General features: G+C 51.0%; 1 protein-coding gene across 3 annotated transcripts in view; it reads left to right on the top strand.

The window, feature by feature from the left end:
- Positions 1-22,911, top strand: part of RNF220 (ring finger protein 220) — a 223,428-nt gene that overhangs the window by 191,696 nt on the left and 8,821 nt on the right. For 2 of the 3 annotated variants that reach the window (XM_012649023.1, XM_012649024.1), the window contains exons 4-8: positions 3,071-3,116; positions 6,564-6,665; positions 12,468-12,510; positions 15,647-15,690; positions 16,134-16,266. In XM_012649023.1, the coding sequence (XP_012504477.1) occupies positions 3,071-3,116; positions 6,564-6,665; positions 12,468-12,510; positions 15,647-15,690; positions 16,134-16,266 (368 nt within the window). Of the gene's footprint in view, positions 1-3,070; positions 3,117-6,563; positions 6,666-12,467; positions 12,511-15,646; positions 15,769-16,133; positions 16,267-22,911 lie in introns of all 3 variants that reach the window. The other variant, XM_012649025.1, reaches the window with a different exon arrangement.

Here is a 22,911-nt window from a genome sequence, read left to right as displayed (position 1 = left end):
AAAAGGGCTGAAAGAAACCAGAGGGAGGCTGGGCTCTTAGAGAAGAGGCGGGGTGTGGAGATGGCAGTGCCCCCACCCCCACTTAAGCCTTATTTAAGGCCGGCCTCGGTGTTTGCTTGGGTAATGAACTAGATAAACAATTCCCCAAATAGATTAAAACGAAGTGTAACTTACAAAGGCGGCTGGTGATGATGGTTTATTCCCGGGCAGGGCACCATTTCTTTATTTCCAAGGATAATTCAGTGTAAATCACCTTAATTAAAAGTGTCAGCCCAGCCCATGAATATTGTACTTAGGAAGCGTTTCCTGGGTCCTAGTTATAATTTAAAACCCATGGATCACTAGGCAGGGAGTGACTGAGCAAGGGAGGAAATCATTGGGGGTGGGCTGTGGAAACAGGGAGGGACGGGAGACACAGCTGATGGGCTGGGCGGGAGCCAGGCTGCCTACAGCTCAGGGGCTTAGACCTCTCTTCTGCAAGGCAGCAAGGCAGGCCCTGCAGTAGACTCCTCAGACTCTGGGGGGCTGAGCAAACTTGGAGGTGATCAGGTTGTTAGAGGGAAGGTGGAGAGGGGGCCCTTGCTCAGAGAGGAGAAGGAAGGAGTCTGAGGTAGTACTAATCCAATGCAAGGGAAGAGCATTGCTGGGAAAAGATCCGGAGGAGTGGATCACAAAGTGAGAGGCTGGACATTCTGGCCCCGAATGTACCCATTTCTGTTCACCAGTGCAGTAAACTGAAGCCCAGAGTCAGCGGACCCTCCCCAAAGTCACACAGCAAGCAGAGAAGAAAAAGAACTGGAGTTCTTCCCTCTACCCTAAGCCCTGAGTATCTTAGGGAGACAGCGTGGGCAATTAAAAAGCCTCACTTTGGACTTGGCCAGATACCAACTCAAATCTCAAGCCCTCCATGGACTGTGAGAACACAGAGGTGTCATTTGACCTGGTAGTCAACTTTGTAAAGTTTAGAGGTAACACATATTAAAGCCTGCGCCTATCATATATAGTGGTGCACAGTCATAGTTCATTCCTTCCTTTTCTGCTCTCACCTGGTCCAACTCAGATAACACTTAAATCCCAGTCGGGGCAGGGTAAGCGCAGTGTTATACAGTAGATGCCTCATTTCTGTACCTATAAGTCAGAAAGGTGACGTCAGTGTTTGTTTACTGAGTGAATGAAAGAGTGAAGGAATGATAAAAGTCATGAACTCACAAACTAGTTGCTCTTTAAGAGCAGCTCCACGTCCTCTCTCTGTCCCCAGTGCCTGGATCAGAACTGGGCACATACCGTTTATGAACAAAATGTAATTGAATAGAACCTGTTCTGGCTGTGATGCTCCCACTGTGTGATCAGATTGGCTGACAGCTCTGTGTTTACACTCAGACCTTGGCCTCACTCTGCTGCTGACCCCAGTAGCCTCTGCACTGTGATAGATGTGTGTGTGCATATGTGTCTACATCTATGGATACATGTGTGTCTGGGTGTGTGTCAGTACATATGGTGTCTGTATCTATGCACATGTTTATGTGGACTCGTGTGCGTGAGCAGCTCTCATCTAGCCTGTGTGGCTGTTGTGAATCTGTCTTTAAGGACATGTCTCTGGGAATATGACTCTGTGGTCCTGGGCATCTGTATGCATGTCTGAGTCTCCGGGTGTGACTGCATGTGTCTGTGTGCCTACCGGCAGGATTATAGAGAGTCTATGGATATGTGCGTATCTGCCTTTACACTAGGGTTTCTCAACCTCGGCACTATTGACATTCTGGGTCAGATAATTCTTTGTTGTGAGGGGCTGTCCAGTACATTGTAGGATGTTTAACATCCTCTACTCACTAGATACCCATAGCAACCTCCCCTTCCCCCACCCAAGTTTTGACAATTAAAAATGTCTCCAGACATTGTCAAACGTCCCCTGGGCAGACAAACAGCCATCCCCCTGTGTGGTCCCCATTGACAGCCACTATCTTTATCCGAATCTGCCTGTGCTTTTGCTTGCATGTCAGGTATCTATCTGGCCCTGTGGGTGCCTGAGCACATCTGTGGGTGTTCTCTATGTCTACACTCAGCAAATCCCTATGCGCCCCATGTATTCTGCCTTGGATGTGTGTCAGTGTGTCTCTTGTGCATTCTGGATACATCTGTGGGTGTGCTCCACATGTATACTTTGTATGTGTGTCTATGCAGGACCTATATGAATGGGCTGTGTCTGCCTCTGTGCCTGTTATCAGCCAGCACCTCTGTGTGCCTGTATCTGTGTGTGTGTGCATGCACATGAATGTGCGAGCACAGGTGTGGCGAGTGTAGTAGGGGTGGCAGACAGGGAGGGACAGGAACAGGGATATTAATGTTTCTGAAGTGGATCTGATTTGATACGTCTTGTTCCATTGTCAGCATCTGTTTAGCGGGGATTTGTAATACTTTGTGGCTCTGGATCACTCATGCTTAGCGCGGGATGTGGCCTTGCATACCAATTTTGTTATTAAACACAGTTCTCGCCTCCCCCACAGCCCATCCATCACCTCCCGCCCCAGCCCCCGCCTGCTCTGAGCCGCCCACCATATTTCAGGGCCCAGCTCCCGCCCGCCTGCTGCACCCGATGCCGGAGGGCCTGGGGCTGACAAATTGAATCAGGGGGAGATCATTCCTGGCCTAACACAGTTTGCAGCATGTTGGAGGGAGAATTGACAAGAGCCATGTCAGCTCCATCACCCCAATCCCATAGCAGCTAAGAGCAGGCTGAGGACAAGGGGTGGGGAGAAGGGGCCTCTAGGACAGGCAGAATCTTCAGGGCTGATACCAGGAGTCAGGTAAAGCCCCTTTCCTCAGATCCACTGGGGAATCTACCATGCCTAGTGTCTGTGTCCCCCTCCCAGTGGCTGGCACTGGCCCTTGACCCCTGATAGAGCTGAGCTAGGCTGGGCCACTGGGGTTGAATGGACCGGGTGGAGCTTGGCTGAGCTGGGCTGGGCTAGGCTGGCTATGCCTTCTCTCTCTGGGGTCTTCTTGCTACCCTACCCTTGCATGCCCTGGGCAGCAGGTAGAATGGTCACTCTGTTCTCTTCTTTCTTGGCAGCAAGAATTCCCTTCTGAAGGATGCCATGGCTCCAGGCACCCCCAAGGTAGGTGGCCAATTATGTGTTTTCCTCCTGCCTCTCCTAACCTAGACCCACCCAGAACTGGTTCCTCCTGAAAAAAAGGAGGAGCTCTTCTTGGACCCCCAACTGTCTCCAAGGCTTGAATGTCAGCCTGAGGCCTAGGGCCAGTGTGTGTGTGTGTGTGTGTGTGTGTGTGTGTGTGTGTGTGTGTCCTGTGTGTGAGTGGGCATGTGCTCATCTGACTTTCTCCTCTTCCAGCCAGAGAAGGGTCATCCATGAACAGCCTGGGGGGTGTGGGCGACCCAGACACTAGGCTGGGAAGACTCAAAGGAGAAAGGTGAGCTGTATCAGGTGAAGAAAACTAAAGAAATGCAGATCGAGATAGACGGTGCAGGGTCTTAGAAGCTAGACCATGGCATGGTATGTGGCTGTGTGTGTGTGTGTGTGTGTGTGTGTGTGTGTGTGTGTGTGTACTTTTCCTGAGGGCAACAGGAGCTAGGAAAGATGCTGGGCTCATCTGGGGAGACAGTCTGCTCCCCTAAACAAACACGATGGGAGAGAGACTTAGAGACTTCAAAGCATCAGATAGAGAAAGGAAAAGTGAAGAGCAAGTATCTGGCTCCACGGAGGGGCCAGAGAGGCCTTAGCACAATGACATGATTTGTGCCAAGAACTCCCCAGAGGTGGCCACAGAGGCAGTTGGTACTGCCTCCCCAGAGGTGATGATTTTGAGGGGATGGAGATGTGGGGAGGACTAGCCTCTCACTCACTGAGCATCCCCTTCCCCACACCTCGGGGTAAGGCTCCACTCTTTCTAATAAGTTTTCACAATAATCAGAAAGGCAGGAATTTCCAGCCCATTTTACAGGGGGTGAGGAGTGAGTGCTGAAGCTTTGGGAGTGGTTGGAATCGGTGAGGGAGAGTGTACAGAGAGATTAGAGCGGAAACCAAGAGACTGCAGGGAAGTCCTGCACTTAGGGTCAAGATGAGGTACAGCAGGCCAGAAGGAGACAGAGGAACAGTCACAGGATGGCATGGTGTCTCAGGATCCTAAGAGAAAAGGTTTCAAAATGCATGGGGTGCCGGGCAGTCATACAGGGGAAGGCTGGAGAAAGGCCCGTTGTACTTAGAAGTCTTAAAGTCACTGGTGACCTCTGAGAGAGCAGTTTTCGGCAAAGGAGCCAGAGTGATGGGTGTCACCACCTTGGGGTAGGTCCAAATACCTGGCAGGCCTTCACGGAGTATGAGAGTGGACTTTGTACCTTCATTCAGAAAATTCATTGCCTGCAGCAAGCTGGGAGAGGAGGAACAGAGAACCCAGCCCAGCCTTGTGGTGGTGCAGGCCCTGGCCAAGGAGGCAAGGCTCTCCCGGCCCTAAAAAGAAAAGGTGGGGTCTGTGGACTCAGAGGTGGGGAGGCACACTCACTGAGCATGCCCAGCATACAGCATTAAATGGTGTGGTTAAGGAAGGTGTGGACAAGCTTCCAGGTTGGCCACTACCACCCACGACATCTGACACCTGAGCATGGCTGGCAGGGCTGGGTACCTGGACACCAGTGAGGCCTGTGTCCTAGGGACAAACTCCCAGCAGATGCAATCCACCTCCTTACCTAGCTCCCCACATACCTAGACCCACACACACACACATAGGAAGTCTTAAACGTGCATATTACTGCAATCACAGACACAGACATATTGATCATAGGACACAGAGACGAGGGACACTTGCTCACCCACTTTCAGATATATGCTCACACCCCCAAAGCTGAACAGGCCAGGGTCTACCCTCTGCCTTGACCTAGGCTTTAGGGAAGCAAGTCATGGGTAGAAGGGGCCAGAGATAGAAGGTTCAAGCAAGAGACTGAGAGGACAGGGAGAAGGAGGGAGGGAGGAGGAGGAGGAGAGGACAAGGGGGCCTTAGACAAGATTGATGGCCTCGTTGCCATTAAGAAAAAAATTAGCCGGTGGCGGCTATCATATTAAAGGGTGAAGAAGCCGTGAATTATTTTCTTAAAGATCTTATCGCTTACAATGATAATTTTACCTTCCAAAAGGCCACTTTTAATGAGGCGAAGAGCCAGGCAAAAAGTCATGATTTAATGCTGGGATTTTTTTTTCAAAACACATTTTACTGCTTTTTGGTCCATGTTTAAAAAGCGCCAGTGACCTTTTTTTATTCCGCTTGCCCCAGGTGTAATGCTGAGGCCTCTTAGGGTTTCTAACCTAGAGAGAATGAGAGAGAAAGAGAGAGCACACAAGCATGAGCTTTCTCACGGTGTGGGGGGAATCCACACTGTTCCCCCTCCTCAGCATCTTCTTTGGGACCAGCGAGGGAGCAGGCCATTTCCTGAGAGCGCCTCCTTTCTGAGCTGGGGGCTAATTCACCCGCTAGGCCTCCCACTGGGCTTGGGTGGGTGAAGAAGGATCTCCAAGTTGCAGGGAACCCCACCCAGGCATTTTCCAGTGCTTCTTCCCCACTCCAGCTCCTGGGACGTGGGCCCGTCAGGGAGCCCTGCCAGACCAGTAGCTGTCCCTTCACTTCCCAGGGCTCTTGCCTGAGGACATGCAGCATGGCCACCGCATGCGGGTCACATCCTAAGGCTCAGTTGGAGATGAAGGATAAATGGCTGCTTCATCTTTCCCAAATTGCTTTCTTTGGGCTGTCACTGGCGATTTGGCATGGTTTTCAGGCTGGGGAGGACTCCTAGGGAATTGTGTGCTTCCGGCTCAGAGCTGTGCAGGCTGGGGCAGGTGGGGGAGGAAATATGAATTGCTTTCAGGCCTCCGGGCCCCAGTTTGCTGCTGAACAGGCCTTGGCAAGAGCTGGCTCTCAGGCAGAACGTGCCATGTGGTATTTAGAATTGTGGTGCTTACACACAATTTCAAGCAGACAGTTTATTAATCTAAACTGCAGGCGTATGTAGAAGAGGCTGTGCAGGATTGACATGGGGGGATTAGTTTTGCTGGGGTTTGTGCTGGGGTCATCGCCACAGCATGGGGATAAATGGACCAGTGTACATCCCTAGCTGCTCGTGAGAAACTCATACATACTATTTAATTTACTGTCTCCATAGCAGGGCCGCCATCAGCCTGTATTAGGGGCAGGCAGGGCGGTTGGTATGTGGCTTTACCCTCAACCCTTCATGGAGGTCCCAGAGTCTCCGCTCTCTAAAGGAGAACAAAGCATATATAGTCTCAGCCCACTGTGGTAGAGATTAGCCTAAGCAGGGGCCGAGGAGGTTTGGACTCCCTCAGGGGGTTTCTACCCATCCCTAAAATCAAGCCACCCTCTCCCACGACCACACTCCCGGGACTTGAGCACATCCCTTCAGAATCTCAAGAGTGGTCCTTCTGTCCCTTTGCCCTCCTTCTCTTTGCCTACCTTCCCAAAGCTCCACAGAACTGGGAACTCTAGGGAGTGACTATATGTCTCATTCGGCCTGAGGCCAAATGTCCTATTTCTTCTTCCAGTCCCTCCTGTTGTCTGCTTCTATCAAGAGGGAAGGAGAGTCTCCAACAGCATCACCGCACTCATCTGCCACTGATGACCTGCACCACTCAGATAGATACCAGGTGAGGAGGGTGTGGTGGGTGGCCATGAGAAGTAAGCCCACCTGGATGAGCCATGCAAGCTGTGCCTGGTGCTAAGTCCTCCCCTCCTCAGCAGGCCAGAGGAGAGGCCTGAACTGTGTGTGATTCCTTCTGTGTCTGGGGCTCCTATGTGAACTCAGAAGGCATAGGTGTCAGGGAATGGGCCTTAAATAGATGGATTTTAGGGAGAAGTGCCAAGGTCACCTGGACGCTGGTAGGCTCTGAGCACCCCTGAAGCATCCTATCCATCAGAAAGTATCTTACAGAGTTTGGTTTCATGAGGGAACCAGAGACATAGCCCAGAATCACCTGATGATTTTAGACTTCAAAAGCAGGATCCCGTAAGTGAATAACCATTCAGTCCTGCCAAACTGTGGTACCCAGATATAGAGACAGACATTGCTTGTGTCTTGGGCAAACAGGAAGGAAGTAATCATACAGTCCTAAAAGATCAGAGCAGGAGGGGGTGCCTAAGGGTAACATCTTAGCTATAGATGAAAGCTTTGTGACAGGAAGGACAAAGACCTTTCTTCCCCCAGAAACTTCTGTCTGAGGAGAGGCAGAGCCCTGCCTTTGGGAACCCCAGTCAGATGAAAGAAAACAGGGCCCTACTCCAAGGAACATTTATCTAAATGGCAACAGGTCTTCTCAGGGAGCCCCAGCGTAAAAAGGGGAAAACAGCCCTGGTCTGATGTGGAAAGACAGGGCAGCAGGGACCTACAAGCTGAGGCAGAGAACCAGGGTCCCTGCTGGCACACACAAGGTCTGGGCTGGAATTAGAGAAAGGTGTTCTCTCTGGCTTCCTTTCCTCCCAGCTAACAAAGCCTGGCCTTAGGGTGCAGAGCTTGGAGAGTAGAGTGCCAAATGTGGGCCGAACGAGCCTCCGCTGGGTGCCGTCATATGGGACTCAAACTGCATAGCCCGAAGTGCCAACCCTGGGGAAGGATTCCTTCTCTCATGAACCCTTGGGAGACATTGCCCTGATCCAGATAACACTGGTCAAGACAGAGAAATGACCCAATACTAGGAAACTCTGGTCTGAGAGAGAACAATGACAAAGCTCTGTTCTAGAGAGTTCTAGTCTAAAGGGATAGACAGAGCCCTGCCTTCAGAGGCCCATCCTCTCTACTTCACCCACAGCATCAGCCTCACCGTGTGTTAAAGTAGGAAAAGAATAAGCATCAGGCAAAAATTGCCTCAACTCCCTGGGCCCCATTCCTACCCCCAAAATGTTGGTATTTCTTTTATTCTCTAGAGCAGCAGTCCCCAAATTTTTCGTACCAGGGACCGGTTTCAGGAAAGACAATTTTTCCATGGACCTGGGGTGGCAGGGGGAGATGGTTTCAGGATGATTCAATCGCATTACATTTATTGTGCAGTCAAACCTCTCTGCTAATGATAATCTGAATTTGCAGCTACTCCCCAGTGCTAGCATCACCGCCTCAACTCCACCTCAGATCATCAGGCAGTAGATTCTCATAAGGAGTGCGCAACCTAGATCCCTCACATGCACAGTGTACAGTAGGGTTTGCACTTCTGGGCCAATCTAATGTGCCAGCTGATCTGACAGGAGGCGGAGCTTCTATTGTGATGCAAGAGATGGGGAGCAGCTGTAAATAAAGATGAAGCTTTGCTCATTCACTCTCCACTCACCCCCTGCTGTGCAGCCCAGTTCCTAACAGGCCATGGACCCAGTATCAGTCCGCAGCCCAGGGGTTGGCGACTGCAGCTCTAGAGAATATGAGGAAAGTTATGGACACATTTGCCTAAAAAAAATACATATATATCCACATACACATACCACACATGCACACACACATTCATATGCAGTATTTTACATACAACTTCAGGAGGTTAGGAAACCTTTAGAACCCGTCCAGGCACCCCTTAGAGGTCTTTTGAGCCAAGATTAAGATCCAAGACCCTGCTCTAGACACTAAGTACACCTCCTAAAGGACAAATCAGATTAGGTTATGCCTTACAACATAAAGCTCAAGCTCCTTGTCAACCTGTATTCAACCTGTATTTCAAGCTTCCATTCCCAATACTGCCCTCCATGAATCCTACAAGCCATGCTTACCGAATTAATGCTAACCACTCCCTGGATATGCCACTATTTTCTTGCCTCCATGTCTTTACACATGCTATTTCTTCTAACAGGAGTATTTTACCCCACCACATCAAATTTCTATTTATCCTTCAACATCCTGCCCAAATATTATCTCCTCCAGGAAGCCTTTCTGGATTAGCTATCTCTAGCTCTGTCTTCTTATGACTCTTGTGTGTCCCTGTTATTGCCTCATCGCCCTATGTTGTGATCATCTATTTAGGTATGTTTCAGGTATCTACTTATGTATAACAATCCATCCTCAAACTTGGTGGCTTAACACAATCTATTATTTCTTATGATTCAGTGGGTTGAGTGTGCATTGCCTCATTCATGCAGCTCATTCAGCTGGAGGAATGGCTGGGCTGGAAAGTCCAAAATGGCCTCACCACATGTCTGGAAAATTGGAGTACCTTGGTTCTCTTCCACGTGGGCTCTCATCCTCCAGTAGGTTAGATTGGCTTCCTTACTTAGCAGTCTCAGGGCAATGTAACACCAAGAGGGTGAAAGCCAAAGGTGTAAGGCCTCTTGAGGCCTAGAATCTGGAACTTACACATCACTTCCACCACTTTCTTTTAGCAAAGCAAACCAAAAAGCTAGCCCACAATCAAAGGATGAGAAAATGAAGCTCTTAATAGAAGCTACAAAAAAATTTGTGGCCATATTTAATCTATCACAATGACTCTGACTCCTTCACTAGACTTGGAGTTTCTCCAAGGCAAGGACCTTGTCTTATCCTTCCTTTACTCATACATTTATCTAATACTCACTCAGCCTAGTGTCCTTGCCTTTAAGAGGTTAGATTTGCAAATAAATAATTACAGTCCAGTGTTTTAAGCACCATGACAAAGATATAAATAAGTTTCTAGGACAGCATAGTGGAAGGAAAAGAAAATCAGAGCAAGCTTCAGAGAGGAGGTAATGACGAACAGGGTTCCAGAGGAGGAGTAGGAGTTCACTTGGTGGACAAAGAAGAAAGGGCATTCTAGATAAAGGAAACACTGTGTGCAAAGAACACGGAGGTAAAACAGAATGATGTGTTTGGGGAACTCCTAGCAGTTCAGTTTTGTTAGAAGGTAGAATGCAAGTAAAGTTGGTAGGAGATGGAGCTGGAAAGTAACCCAGGGACTAGTTGGATATCCTGCCTCTTACTCTTACATAATGCCTGGCATGTAGTAGCTTTTCATTTACGTTGGATTTTAGAAATCATCAAGGCCGGGCATGGTGGCTCACACTTGTAATCCAAGCACTTTGGGAGGCTAAGGCAGGAGGATTACATCAGGCTAGGAGTTCAAGACCAGCCCGGACAACATAGCGAGGCCCCTGTCTCTAAGAAAACATGTAAAAATTAACTGGGTGTGGTGGTGCACACCTATAGTCCCAGCTACTCAGGAGGCTGAAGTAGAAGAATCCCTTAAGCCCAGGAATTTGAGGCTGCAGTGAGCTATAATCTAGCCAATGCACTCCAGCCTGGGTGACAGAGTCAGACCCTATCTCTGAAAAAATTTTTAAATTTAAAAGTTGTAAAAAAATCATTGAACTAGGACTTGAAAGCAAGGGGTATTGGTTTCAGGTTTGAATTTCCATTTACTTAGCCTAAGTAACTAACCCTCTTAACCATTACCTCACTTAAACCTCGTAGCAACTGTATAAGCCAGGATTCATTGCCCCCAATTTATTACTAAGGAAACAGGCCTACAGAGGGGAAGTGACTTTTTCTAAGAACACATAAATTATGAGTAACAAGGTCAGGATTTGAACTTGAGTCCATCTTCCCTGAATCCTAGATTGTTTCCCAGCCCTGCACTGGGCTCAGGGGCTTCCCCCATAAAATCCTCCTCCCCTTCCCACTGGTAACTCCTTCATGCCAGACCCCGTGCTGGGTAAATAGCTAGAGATGACCTCCCAAGTAAAAGGGACAGATATGTAAAAAACAATCAAAATATACATGATCATAGGGATACATGATCAGAGGGAAGCCAAGGAACTCTGTAACTCAAGGAGGCAACAAACCCAGCATTGCAGGGGGAAATAAAGCTTTGCCAGAGACCTGAATAATGAACAACAGTTAATCAAGCAGAGGATATTGGGAAGCATGGAAGATATCTGGCCCAGAATATAGAGCATGGAGTGCTCAGAGAGCTACAATTAGTTCTGCAAAGCTGAGAGTAGGAGTGGTAGAAGAGTCTGGAGAAGCAGACAGGGCAAGGTAGGGCAGGCCTGTATGCCATGTTGCAGATGATCTCAGTGGAGAACCAATGAAGGGTTTAAAGAAGGGGGAAACAGGGTTAATTTTGCAAAACAGAAAGATCACGCTGTGTGTAGTGCGGAGGATGGGTTGCAGGGAGAGAATCTGGAGACCAGATGGGAGGCAGCTGCAAATTTAGATTTTTTTTGCAGATTAATCATAAGATTAGGAACTAGGACAACCAAGGTAGGTATAGCGCTTGAAGAAACACTCAAGGATGACTTGCCTATGCCAAGCACCATACCGGGCTCTAGATTCACCCAAACAACTCACACATGGCCCCAACCCAGGAGTTGTCCGTCCGGTGATACAAATTTATACAGGCTACAATGAGGGTACAAAGATGGAAATAATCTCACAGGAAGGAAAGCTATTTTCAATTAATCCTGGAAGGATGGGTAGGAAATAAACAGAGATGAGGAAGCTTAAGAGATCTTTAAAGGTAGACTTCCAGGATCTAGGGAAGGATTGAGTGTGAGGGCTGGAGAGGGTGGGGTCAAGGGCAACTCTTACATTTCTTGTGAGGGCACACGTGAGTAGATGGTGGTATTCCCCTCATGAACTGGGAACCCAGGAAGAAGGCGCCTGTTTGAGGCATGTTGAGTTCAGTGTTGGCTATTTGGGCATGCAGTGCCTTTGGGAGCTCCACAGGATGTCCAGCAGGCAGCTGAGGGAATCCTCTAATTATTACAGGATTGGGATGGGCTAGAGGCTGGGGGCGACCGTTAAGAGCATGCGGTGGGATTGCCCAAACACAATCGGAAATTCTGACAAAGCGCCCACCTCGGCGCCGCCACCCCAGGACAGCCGGGCGGGAGGCGGATGCGTGAGCCGGGGCTGGTGTGTGGGGCGTAAGGAGCCCGGCACTCAAAGGGACCTTGCAGCCGCTAAATCCGGGGTGGGTAGGCTTTACAGGCGGTGGGAGGTACCCGGGGGCGGCCCCAGCTGCTAACTACCAAAGCACAAGCCGCGATTTCCTGATCTCGGTCCGGCCTCCCCCACCCCCATCGTGAACTTTCACCTCTAGCGCGCGACGGCGGCGGATCACGTGATCAGGGCCAACATGGCCGCCGCCGCCGCTGGGAGCTGAAGTGCCGCCGCCGCCGGGCAGCCGGGGGGAATCCGCCCGCATCGCCGCCCTCGCCGGCCGGGCGGCCGTGGGGCCCGGAGCGACGGAGGCCAGGGCTGGGGCGGCACCGCGCGGCGGCCACGGGGTCCCGTTAGAGTAGCCCCCGGCGGCTATGCCGAGAGCCCGGAGCGGCCGGCGGAGCAGGGGGGCCGGCGGGAGGGAGGAAGTAGGTTTGTTTACGGGCTGTTCGGGGCGGGGCAGGCCTGGTCGGGGGTCTGGAGCGGGGATGGGGGCCAGGACTCCAGGCCGCGCCTGACGCTCTGTTCTCTTTTTTTGCATCTGCCCGCGATCTTCTCCCAGACCTTCCTGCGAGTGCGAGCCAACCGGCAGACCCGACTGAATGGTGAGTCCTGCCCGGCCCCTCCCTCCGCCCCACCCCCGGCCTCCTCCCTCGCTCACTGCCTGCAGCTCCTGGTTTGCCTGGGTCTCTTCAACATTGGGGACCATTGGCTTCTTCGCAGTCACAGCGCCTGAGTATGTGCAAACCAAGGCTGCCACCCTCAGTTTCCCCGTCTGTCTAATGGAGGTATGGTTCCCAGCTCTTGCCCAAACCTCTCTAAAGGCCTTGAAGAACCCTGGGGGGCAATAAGTGCTGGAGAATGGGGAACAAGCTACACAATTCCACTTGAGAGCTCAGCTTTGAATTTGCAAACTGCTGGGACCTCACTATACAAGCCGGCAGGGCGCTGAGAATGTTTTTCTTCCAGTTTTTAATCAGTGCCCAGTAGTGTGAATACAGCCTCTCTGCTGAGACTTGACAATGCAGTGAGATCTGGAGTTCCCACGGCAACAGGAACTAACTCATCCCAGGGCTCTTTGAGTTATCAGTCGGCCCACATTTCACAAAAGTGATCAGCGTGGGCTCGACAGATCTTAGAGGCCTTCTCTGAAAGCAGGCCGTGTATGCACTACCTGGCAGCCCCCCTTTCGGATTCAAACCTCTGGAGCATTCCTGTTTCCTGAACACAATTGAATGATCCTAGCTTTTTGTGCTGACTGGGGTGTGGTATCTGGAGGTTGGCTATAAGGGGTTTAGGATCTCTAGGCCAACTGGGAAGTGAATGAGGCCATGGGTATTCAAGATCCCCAACTCTCACAACTTAGTTTCTGCTGCCAGGCCAAGCCCCAGTCTGGAAAAGGGAGAACATTCATGATGGGCTGACACCATGTTAAGCACCATTCTCACAACACCTCTGAGAGGAAAGTGTTACACACCTTTTGTAAATAAGGAAACTGAGGCTCTGAGAGGTAAAAGTGATTCATTTAAAATCACATAGCTGAGATGTAACTGAGCCATGTACGATCTGAAGTTTATTTCCCACCAAAGCCTGTGCTTCTCCAATAATGCCATGCTGCCTCCCTTGGTAAAGGCTTTGGCTCTCCTTACTCAGAGGTAACCTCTGGGTGGAAAATAAAACTTACCCATTCACACTTTAGTAAGCTTTGTTCAAGACTTAGAAGATGAATGGCAAGGGAAAAATCCAAACCTGTCTTGCTTATATGAGAATTTCCAGATGAAGCCCAGTCCATCAAGGTGCTTTCCTGGGACTACAAGGGATTATCTGCTGGCCTAGGTGTCCTGGGCAAGGACAGCATCCAATATCGTGCCCTACTTGACCGTTCTATGAGATTCATTTCCTTATTTAATCGTTGAACAGTCCTTTGTTACCTAGGAAGACACTCCCTTGGACTCTAGGCAAGGTAAATGAGGAACCTTTGTGTTGACACACTGTTCTGTACTAGGCTTCTAGAATTCTCAGGGTCCCTTGCTCAGTGCATTTCTGATGTCTCACGTCCCTTCTCCATCTAGAGCCCTGGTTCTAGAATGTCAAGGCTGAGAATCCAAGGGTTAGGGGCAGCCAAAGTGAAGGGATCTGTATCTTTGTCCGCAAAGTCAAGTAGGGCACCAGAACATAGTCATGTCTCCTATAGTGAAAACATAGGAAATTGAAGAGATGGGTTGGGCTGTAGACCAGGGTTTCTCAAACTCTATGCTCAATTCTGGTGAGATAGTGGCTTTCCTTTTGGTTTGGGTCTTTCTAGAGCCGCTATGTTTTGGAGTTGGAGTAGCTCCCTCACTCAGACCCACAATAGGCAGGAGGTGTTGGGGCCCTAGCACACTCGTTGGGATCAATCTGTGTGGATGCCACTCAGTTGGGGGGACCTTTGGAACAGGAGAGCATTCTAGCCTAGTTTCCTATCTTGCCTTTGCCACTTTTTAGCTACTTGAACAAGTGCCTTGATCTCTCTAAGCTTCAGGTCTCTTCATCTGTTAAAATGGCATTAATACAACCTAGCTTTAGGATATAGAAGTAATTGAGCTACCTTGTGTAAGGTACTTGGTTCTGAACCTAACACATGGTAGAAACTCTTCAGTTATAACATACCAACTTTTACCTCTGTTCCCCTCCCTACACTGCATTCATGAGCTTCCCATCAGGGTCGGTGTCCATGAGAGAGTTCTTCCTGGCCCTGCAGTGCGGAACCTTTCCCTCTTTGGCTGGCTCCTCTTCCTCCTACGCCCTTCACCCCCATCAGTCTAGTCCTAGAGTGGCTGTCTGTGATCCTGCCGTTAACATCTGAGAGGGACTAGAGGGAACAGAGTCCCTTGTTTTGACCCTTTCCTGCTTCAGTGACGGGAGGGCTACAGAGAGGGATTAGTGAGCTAATTAGAAATGATTGCATCTCTCAGCATTAATTAGCAGTGCTGTGGGCTTGCAGTATGCACTTTGGAACTGAGCCCCCTTCAGGACAACATGGCAGGCAGCCCTCTGCCTCTGGGGCCTGCCAGCCCCTCTGCACTGATTAGAAATGATGGAACAGGTTTGGGTAGGCACAGTAAGGGCTACCCTTTCAAGGTACCCTGAATCCTGTGACCTGCCCACCCAAGGTCTAATCCAGATCCTCTTACTTTTATGCTGGGCCTCAGTCTCCTCTCCTGTAAAATGGGACCAGTGAACATCAGAGAAATTCTTCCTGAGGAGATTTTAGGTAGGATGCTAAGAGCTGTACCCCAGCCTCTTGGCATAGGAACAAAAGGGGTTTTAGCTGATGAGTGAACAGCAGACCAGATCAGGCCCCTGAAGGGACCTTGGGTTCTAGCCAAGAGATGTTCTTTAGAGTTATATTTCCTGACACCCAAAGAGCTCATGGTCTTGGCCTTCTGGAGAGGTACCTGGCAGCATCGACATCTTTGCCCATTGGACTCTTATTGAGCACTGCAGATAGAAAGGTACGGATTGACCTTGCATCATCTGTGGCCAGAGTGGTCACTTCCCTGGCCTAGCACCAATGTCCTTCCCAGGTGCTCTTGGCAAAACTTAGTCCCCAAAGGAGAAGGATGTGGTACAAGTGAGGACCAGAACAGGTACTCAACAAAAGGGCTAATGGCTGGCAGGAGGTCAGGATTTGTCAGCACCACTGGGAGCTACGGTGACCATCTGCCTATTCTATGCTTTGTTTTCGGTTCCTCCATGCAGCTCGGATTGGGAAAATGAAACGGAGGAAGCAAGATGAAGGGCAGGTATGTCCCCTGTGCAACCGCCCCCTGGCAGGATCGGAGCAGGAGATGAGTAGGCATGTGGAGCATTGCCTTTCTAAGGTAGAGGGGCTGTCACCACTCACCTTCCTTTCCCCTCTTCCCCCAACACCAGCTGCTGACTGCTCCTAAATCTGTGGGCTCTTGGGGTCTCCATGTGGTCTCAGCAGCTTCTTCCCCTCTGTTCTCTTCCTTTGCTTTTACTCTCACTTACCTCCACCCCCACCCCCACCCCTTGGGCTCCAGTGGAAAATTATTGGGAAGAGGCCTAGGTCTTTGACCTCTAGATTGGTTTGCTTCAAAGGAGCCCTAGAGCTGGGAGCCTATCTGGCACTACAGCTGGGCCTAGGGCTGTGCCTTCCTTGCAGACTCTGGGGAGCAAGTAAGGATGGCCTGGGCCCAGCATGATCCTGCTCTGCTCTTCACAGAGGGAAGGTTCCTGCATGGCTGACGATGATGCTGTGGACATCGAGCATGAGAACAGCAACCGCTTTGAGGAGTATGAGTGGTGTGGGCAGAAACGGATACGGGCCACCAGTCTCCTGGAAGGTGGCTTCCGAGGTACAAGCAGCTGACACCTAGGCAGTGGCACTCTGGTGCCAGGCCTCTCTGCTAGGTATCCATCTGTTGGGAGCTGAGAGGCCAGGGCTGGTGGCTGGTCATCCATTCCACCATGTGGGACTGCTGCTGGTGGGGCTCCTTTGTGACCAAGCTGCCTGCCTGTGATGTGCATATTAAAATGGATGTATTTGGGTGGGGAAATGGAATTGTGAGGCTACAAGCTAGGAGTGACGAGGGGGGCTCTCAGCCTCGGGTGATGCATTGAAGGTGACAGCCAAGCCGCGTTAGCACCTGCATAAAATATTAAAGGGACGGTTATGCATTTATCACTCCATCCCTCTTAAGGCTGATAAATGAGAATCCAGCAACCTGCTGTACACCTCCAGCACTGGGGGCCCTGAGGGCTTCCAGGCAAACACATTGGATTTTCCTCCTCCTCCTCCTCCTCAGCCCTATGTCAGGGAAATCAGTTACAGAGGAGAGAGTGAGTTATGGCAAAATTTGACCTCCCATGAGCTTCATTGGTGAATCTAATTTTAGCTCTGATCCCATCCCTTCTCTCTGGGTGCCCTCTGCCCTGAAGCAAAAGGGGCCTGGGCCCAGCTGCTCCCTGCCTCTCTTGGGCTCTCCCCAGTTGCTGCAGAGGAGTCTGCAGGGCTCCACCCATCTCCAATGCCTGCCCAGCTCCTTGGAGGGATATGGCTTGGCATCCCTCACCAGGTCAGACAGCAGAGTTGGTTGGGTGCCCGGGGTCAGTGTCCTCTTGTCAAATCTCCCAGCCTTGGGCTGGGGAAAGGGGGAGCTGTCTGCCTCCTGGCCTCCAACTCTTCTCTCTTCCTGTGCATGAGCACAGCTGGCACTGCAGCTTGTGGTCATTAAGTGAGCCAATCTGCTTCCCGTCTGCCTCCGTTCTCTGGGCAACACCCTTGGGAGTACCACTGTGTATGGTCCCTGGAGAATCTCACATCAGCTGAGAAGAGGGTCTCTACTTTGCTGGGGCCAGCCTACCTGGGCTGGTGCTGAGAGTGGTGTCTGCAGTGCCATCTAATGCAGACTGGCTCCATGAGGGCGCTAAGAGCCCAGATGGGACATTATGCCTTTGGGCTTCTCTCACATTACCCAAGCATTTGGGGGCAAGCCAGAACGTAAATCAGGAAGGTTAGACCAAACCACTTCGCTGAGCCTGAGCTGGAGAGTGTTAATTTGCCATTTCATTCTGGTCCTGTACTAGAGTGTTAGAGTTTCTGAGGCCCTGAAAGAATGAGCAGCAGAGCCCACGATCATCCCCTGTTCCGTGAATTGTACATGCAGGTGTCCGGTGGCAGCCCATGCAGGGTCAATTCCAGGATGCTGCTCTGGGTTAGCTCTGTTGGCAGCTGCAACTATTCACATCCTCCATTGCAGTGACAACTTCTTAGTCGGGTTTCTTGGCACAGACCTCGACCTGATGGCTTCTGAGCACCAGACAGGGCTTAAGGGGGATAAAGCTGTGTAGGGCCTGCTGATTTGACAAAGCATTTCGCCCGCACTGGGATGCACTTGCGGAGCAGTGCGAGGGGCTCTTAGGCCCTGGGCGGGTATCAGTTTTCCCTGAGTGTTTACACTGTGAGGTTGTTCCTTTCAAGAATTCCTGAGGGGAGTTCAAAGAGGGCTTTTCTTTGAGCGATTTGGAGAGCGAGCATGAGAGTGAGACTTGAAGAGGGAACAGGGGCCGGAGGTGCCTTTATCTGCAGAGAATTGCTCCAGCTTTCCTGATAGAAGCTGCTGCCGCCTCTTAAACAGCTTAGTGCAGTCAAAAGACAGGCAGACTTGAAAGGCTGTTTTACAGCGAGATCAGCGGGGGCCACGAGGCAGAGAGCGGGGCGCAGTGGAGCGGAGGAGGCTGAGGCTCCTCGGTGGGGGGGCTATCAAAGGGAGGCCCTGGCTGATCCTGACTGCCTCTGCCCCCAAAACCTGTCTGCAAAAGCTGGCCATCTGTCAGCCTACCCTCCCTGGCCAGGACTGATAGGCCCAACTCTTGGGGGGTTGGGTGTGGCCCCGCCAGGCGGGCTGGTGTCAGTGCAGCGCATTGATCGCCCGCCGGGCGGGCCGGGCCGCAAGCCGGGCAGCACGTGCTTAATGTGATTGAAAGGCAGTTAAAATGGCGGTGACCTTTTCAGGAGGAATTAGATTGCCTGCCAAGACCGGTTAGAGGGAGTGATAACGCCAGCTGAAGAAGCTGCCCAGCCGACTTCAGAGAGAGGGAGGCAGAAGCAGGATGAGCAGGCGAGCGGCGAGGCCCATTTAAGCTGCGCTGTGCGTGCTGACAGAACAGAGATTGCCGTCCTTGTTAGATATGAAAGAAGTGAGGAATTGCAGATAAGTTCCTGTATCCGATCATCCCCATCCCTCCTCCCAGACTGGGGCCCCTTCATCATCCTCAGCAAAGTTTCCCACCAGGCCCGCTGGGAACTGGTCTGATGGATCAGACTGGTTACCCTGAATGTAATCTGCTGTGGGAGGCAGCAAACAAGCAAGAGTTTTGGTGAAGACACTTGGCCGAGGGGACAGCCGTTAAAGTTGGGGACCTGCAGTTACTGAGGGGGAGGCCCAAATATCTCAGGCTTGGGAGTGCTTGGAATTGGTATTTTAGGACAAAATGAAGGACCAGATACAACGGGAGAGCACCAAGATAGGTCCAGCTGGAAGGAGATTTTGAAAACACTAATGGAAATAGGGAAAGATTTTAAGAGAGTAAGTTGGAAGTAATTTTTGCTGTCTGTGAGGCCCTCTGACCTTCCCAGTTCTAGGAGAAATGCTTAAGCTGTGTGCCTAAGCTGTTGATTGTCCTCTCAGAACTACAGATTTTCTAACCTTCGAATGCAATTTGCATAGAGGCAGCACAGAGCCTAGGGCTTCACCAGCCTTCCCCTGAAAGAAATCGGTGGTTAGGAGGAAAAGATGCTCTTCTAGGGCACCATGCCAGACCTGGGCAGAGCAGGGGGCTTCTAGGCAAGAGAAGCAGGCCACAGGCAAATAGTTACCGATACATCCCTGAGACAAGCCTGCCCCTACATACCATCAAAGGAGGTATGTGGCGAATGAGCCAAGCCTTTCTTCGCATTTCCTACATCCAGCTTCTGGGTCTTGGAGCAGAGGCCTGTAGTGGTGAGCCTTTGTCTCTCCCATGTTTGGTTGCCAGCCAGAGTTCACCCAACTGGATTTGGGAGCCCAGACTTCATCATATCTGGAAGGGATAGGCTACACAGAGGACATGGGAATGATCAGTTTCAAATAAGGAGGTAATGATGTGGTGGGCACAAGAGTGGTGAGATGGATGAATTTCCCAGGAGGCTGTACAGGAAATGGAAGGTGTCTGTAACTGTATCTTTAAGCCCTAGAGGTGAACGAATTGCTAGAATCCAGCATGAGGCCGCTTTGAATCAAACAGGTGTAGTGGGTGGTGGAGAGGAAGGGTGCTAAGACTCGGCAGGGTTTCTGCCCGCCCAGATCTGCCCTAAGGACTGCATCTTTCTTGAGTTCCTGTCTTAGATGTAGGCTGGTTCCAGGTAGCCTGGGATGAGAAATCATGGAAAGAACAGGCAGAGCAGCTTTGGCATAAATCTTTTAACCAGCTGTTTCTTGATAAAACTTTAACACCAGATTATGAGCAAGGGGGTGAGAGGTGTTACGGTCCAAGGGCACGGGCACATAGGCCTTGCCCTGGCTGCTGCCTCCTTTGTTGTATTGGTTCTCAAAAGATGGGAGTCCCAGATGCTAAAGGTGTCCTTCAGTGCAGCTCTGCTCCTGGTCCATCCAGTGACAGCTGGAACAACACACTGCTGGAGGCCGTTTAGGATTGGAAAGACTTAGGGCTGCAGCCTTCTAACTCCCCACCACCTTTAGTTATCACTGTTGCCTGTTGGGAGGGGTGAGGAGAGGTGGCAAGGAGCAAGGCACCTTCTGTCCCCTGTGGCAACTGACGGGATTTAATCGCCTTTTGGAACACAGTTGTTAAGCTGGGACACAGGGAGTGCAGGCAGAAGGAACAAGTATCAATGGTTTTAAACGGCGTCTGTCTCTATGCGCTTCTCCTGACGTGAGGCAGTGAAACGCGTTATCGAGGAGGCCCGGAAAGTGGCTAAGTGCGTTTGACACACGCCAACTCCCTGCCTCCACACTGGATAATTGCATTGTCAACTGTTCAGCGAGGTGGCAGGTGACACTGCAGGCCGATTGATTGTCCCGCATCGCAGCTCCCCAGACTGTCAGCTCCCCAATCGATGGCGTTTACACAAGACACCGTAACTGCATCTGTAACTAATTCCAGTGTAAAACTCTCCGGAAGCTGCTGCCCCTGCCCTCCGCGTTGGAGAGCACAGGCCTCTGGAGGGCCCCAGGACTTTCCTTTCTCCCTGCTTCTGGTTTTGTTGGGAGCAGCAGGTGAGGAAATCAATGGCTCCTTTTTTGCGGCTTCAGGTTCCAGGACGTTACTGCCCCCAGTAAACGGGCATCTCCAGTTTCTCAGTCGATAACCTGATCAATTGATTAAATTAACACAGATTTTTTTTTTTTTCCCCCTTCTCAGTGACCCAGGAAGAAATGAGTTTATGGAAGAAGGGTTGTTTTTATAAAATTTATACTTGCATATTATTTCTGCACTTAACCCTCTCCCTTTCTGTTGCTAAGTATTCACTGGGAGGAGAGGGATTTTTTTGCACTGCCCACCCCACGGGACTGGGCAACTCTAACACCCATTCTGCTGGGCATCATTGACTGTCAGGCTTAGTTGCCTTGGGGGGGTCCAGCCCTTTATACCACTTTGACGGGGGGGACAGTACTGTAGCAAGAGGGCCTCCCTGGTGATTGATAGGTACTCTGGGCCATTTCTGGGGTACTGGGGGCTGAGTTCCTCCCTGGGTAGCAGCAGCAGGAGTGGCAGCTTGCCTGTTGTCCCTGGAGCTACATGGAAGAGGAGCCAGAGACTTGGAAAGGAGCTCTCTGTGCCATCTTGCCTCTGAGTACTGGCTTGGGATATTCCAGCAGCTGAGAACATAAAATGACTGTGGAGCCTTCCTCTCCAAGTGGGGGGGGGGGGCAAGCTGGTGGGGCGCTGTCTGCATAAAACGGCTTTATGGCCGTTTCTTTTTATTATGATTCTGCCAGAAGTCAGCAAGTGACATTTCATTAAGAAAATAAAGTTTAATGTGCTGGGAAAGAGGTTGGAGCAGGCTGGGGCAGCAGAAGAGTGAAATTGGCAGCGGCAGCCTTCTGAACACCTGTGGGGGTAGGGAGAGGTTCCCAACATCTGTCTCAGCTGGGAAATAGGGTCAGGGTCAGGGTAAACTGCTCAGACCAGAGGCAGAGAGGCCTTTTCCTTGGCAAACATGGTGTGTCACACTGTCCATCCTGCCTGGCTGGTCAGAGAAACAGAAGCAACCTAGCTGGGAGTTGGGGTCTGATGGGGAAGGTTATGTCCTGAGAGGCTTCTCTAGGCCACCAGCTAACCAGGACCCAATAGAACAGTGTTGCCAGTGTTTAGCCAGTACTGCTGGGGTATGCTGTGTGGCATCTGCTGTGGGCCTGCCTGGCTCTGCTGAGATCACAACAGTGAGTCAGACTTGGGACCCTTGCAGCTCTCAATCTAGTGAGGGACAATGATGATACATGGTAATAAATGTGATCTTAGAGTTCCACAGGAGTCTGGGTGGACACCAAGGAAGGGACACTTATGTGTAAGTACCTGGGGAAGTCTCATCCAGCCTCAGAACACCTTGAGGATAGGGATCAGATGTTGAAGCTCGATGTTCTCAACACCGAGCTGTAGGATTAGCTCAATAGAGGTTGAAAGAATGGTGTTGAGGCGAGAGTTCCTTCCATCAGCAGGGATCTGCAGAGCAGCTATTCTGTGTAGGCATTGTGAGTTAATGGTAGCAGGCATGGTTGAGCTAAGTCAGACTTGCCAAATGAGCAGACATTTGTTTTGTAGACCAGGAGGGAGAACATTCTAAGCAAAGAGAGCAGGAGGTACAAAGGTGCGGAGGCATAAGGAAGCGGATAAGATTTGGGAGACCACAGTGGCTGTGTTTGCTGAGCCAGGCATGGCAGGCAGTAAGATGGCAGAGGAAGAAACTTCAGGCCACAGGGCTGCTTTATATTGAGAAGCTGGGACTTTCCCTGACAGTTTTGGAGTGCCCCGTTTTCTCTGCTTTGCTATGGGAGCTATATTGAGCTCAGGAGAGGTACAAGCGTTCTCTGCTTTCCTTTTTGCCCCTCCACAAGGCAGGGCTGGGCAGGACCAGGCTGAGCAGAGGATGTGAGGCTGGCTGCTGAGTGGCGTGTACTTGGGGGAGGGGGTTGGCAGGGCTCGGGGGGCGCAGGCTGTAAGTGAACCTGATAGCTACATTCTGATTGATGGCGGAGTTTGTCTCCCAAACTGTCAGAGGGTTTATAGAGGTGCCACTCACCCACAAGGCAGGAATTGCTTGTCAGGACACCTGGCTGTGAACAGGAGACAGAGCTGTAACTTGGTGTTTTCTCAGCTTAATGACCCTGCTGCTGACCTCCCTGCTGCCTCAAGTGTGTCGGTGCCTCCAGGGAGGGGGCAAATGAGGACTGTCAGGGAGGGGTGGAGCCCAGGCAGTGCCCAGCCGCCGCCCCCCCCCC

Source organism: Propithecus coquereli, unplaced genomic scaffold (assembly GCF_000956105.1).
Source record: "Propithecus coquereli isolate 6110/MARCELLA unplaced genomic scaffold, Pcoq_1.0 Scaffold299, whole genome shotgun sequence".
Taxonomy (NCBI): domain Eukaryota; kingdom Metazoa; phylum Chordata; class Mammalia; order Primates; family Indriidae; genus Propithecus; species Propithecus coquereli.
Note: the sequence above shows the minus strand (reverse complement) of the source record. Positions and strands in the feature narration are given on the sequence as shown.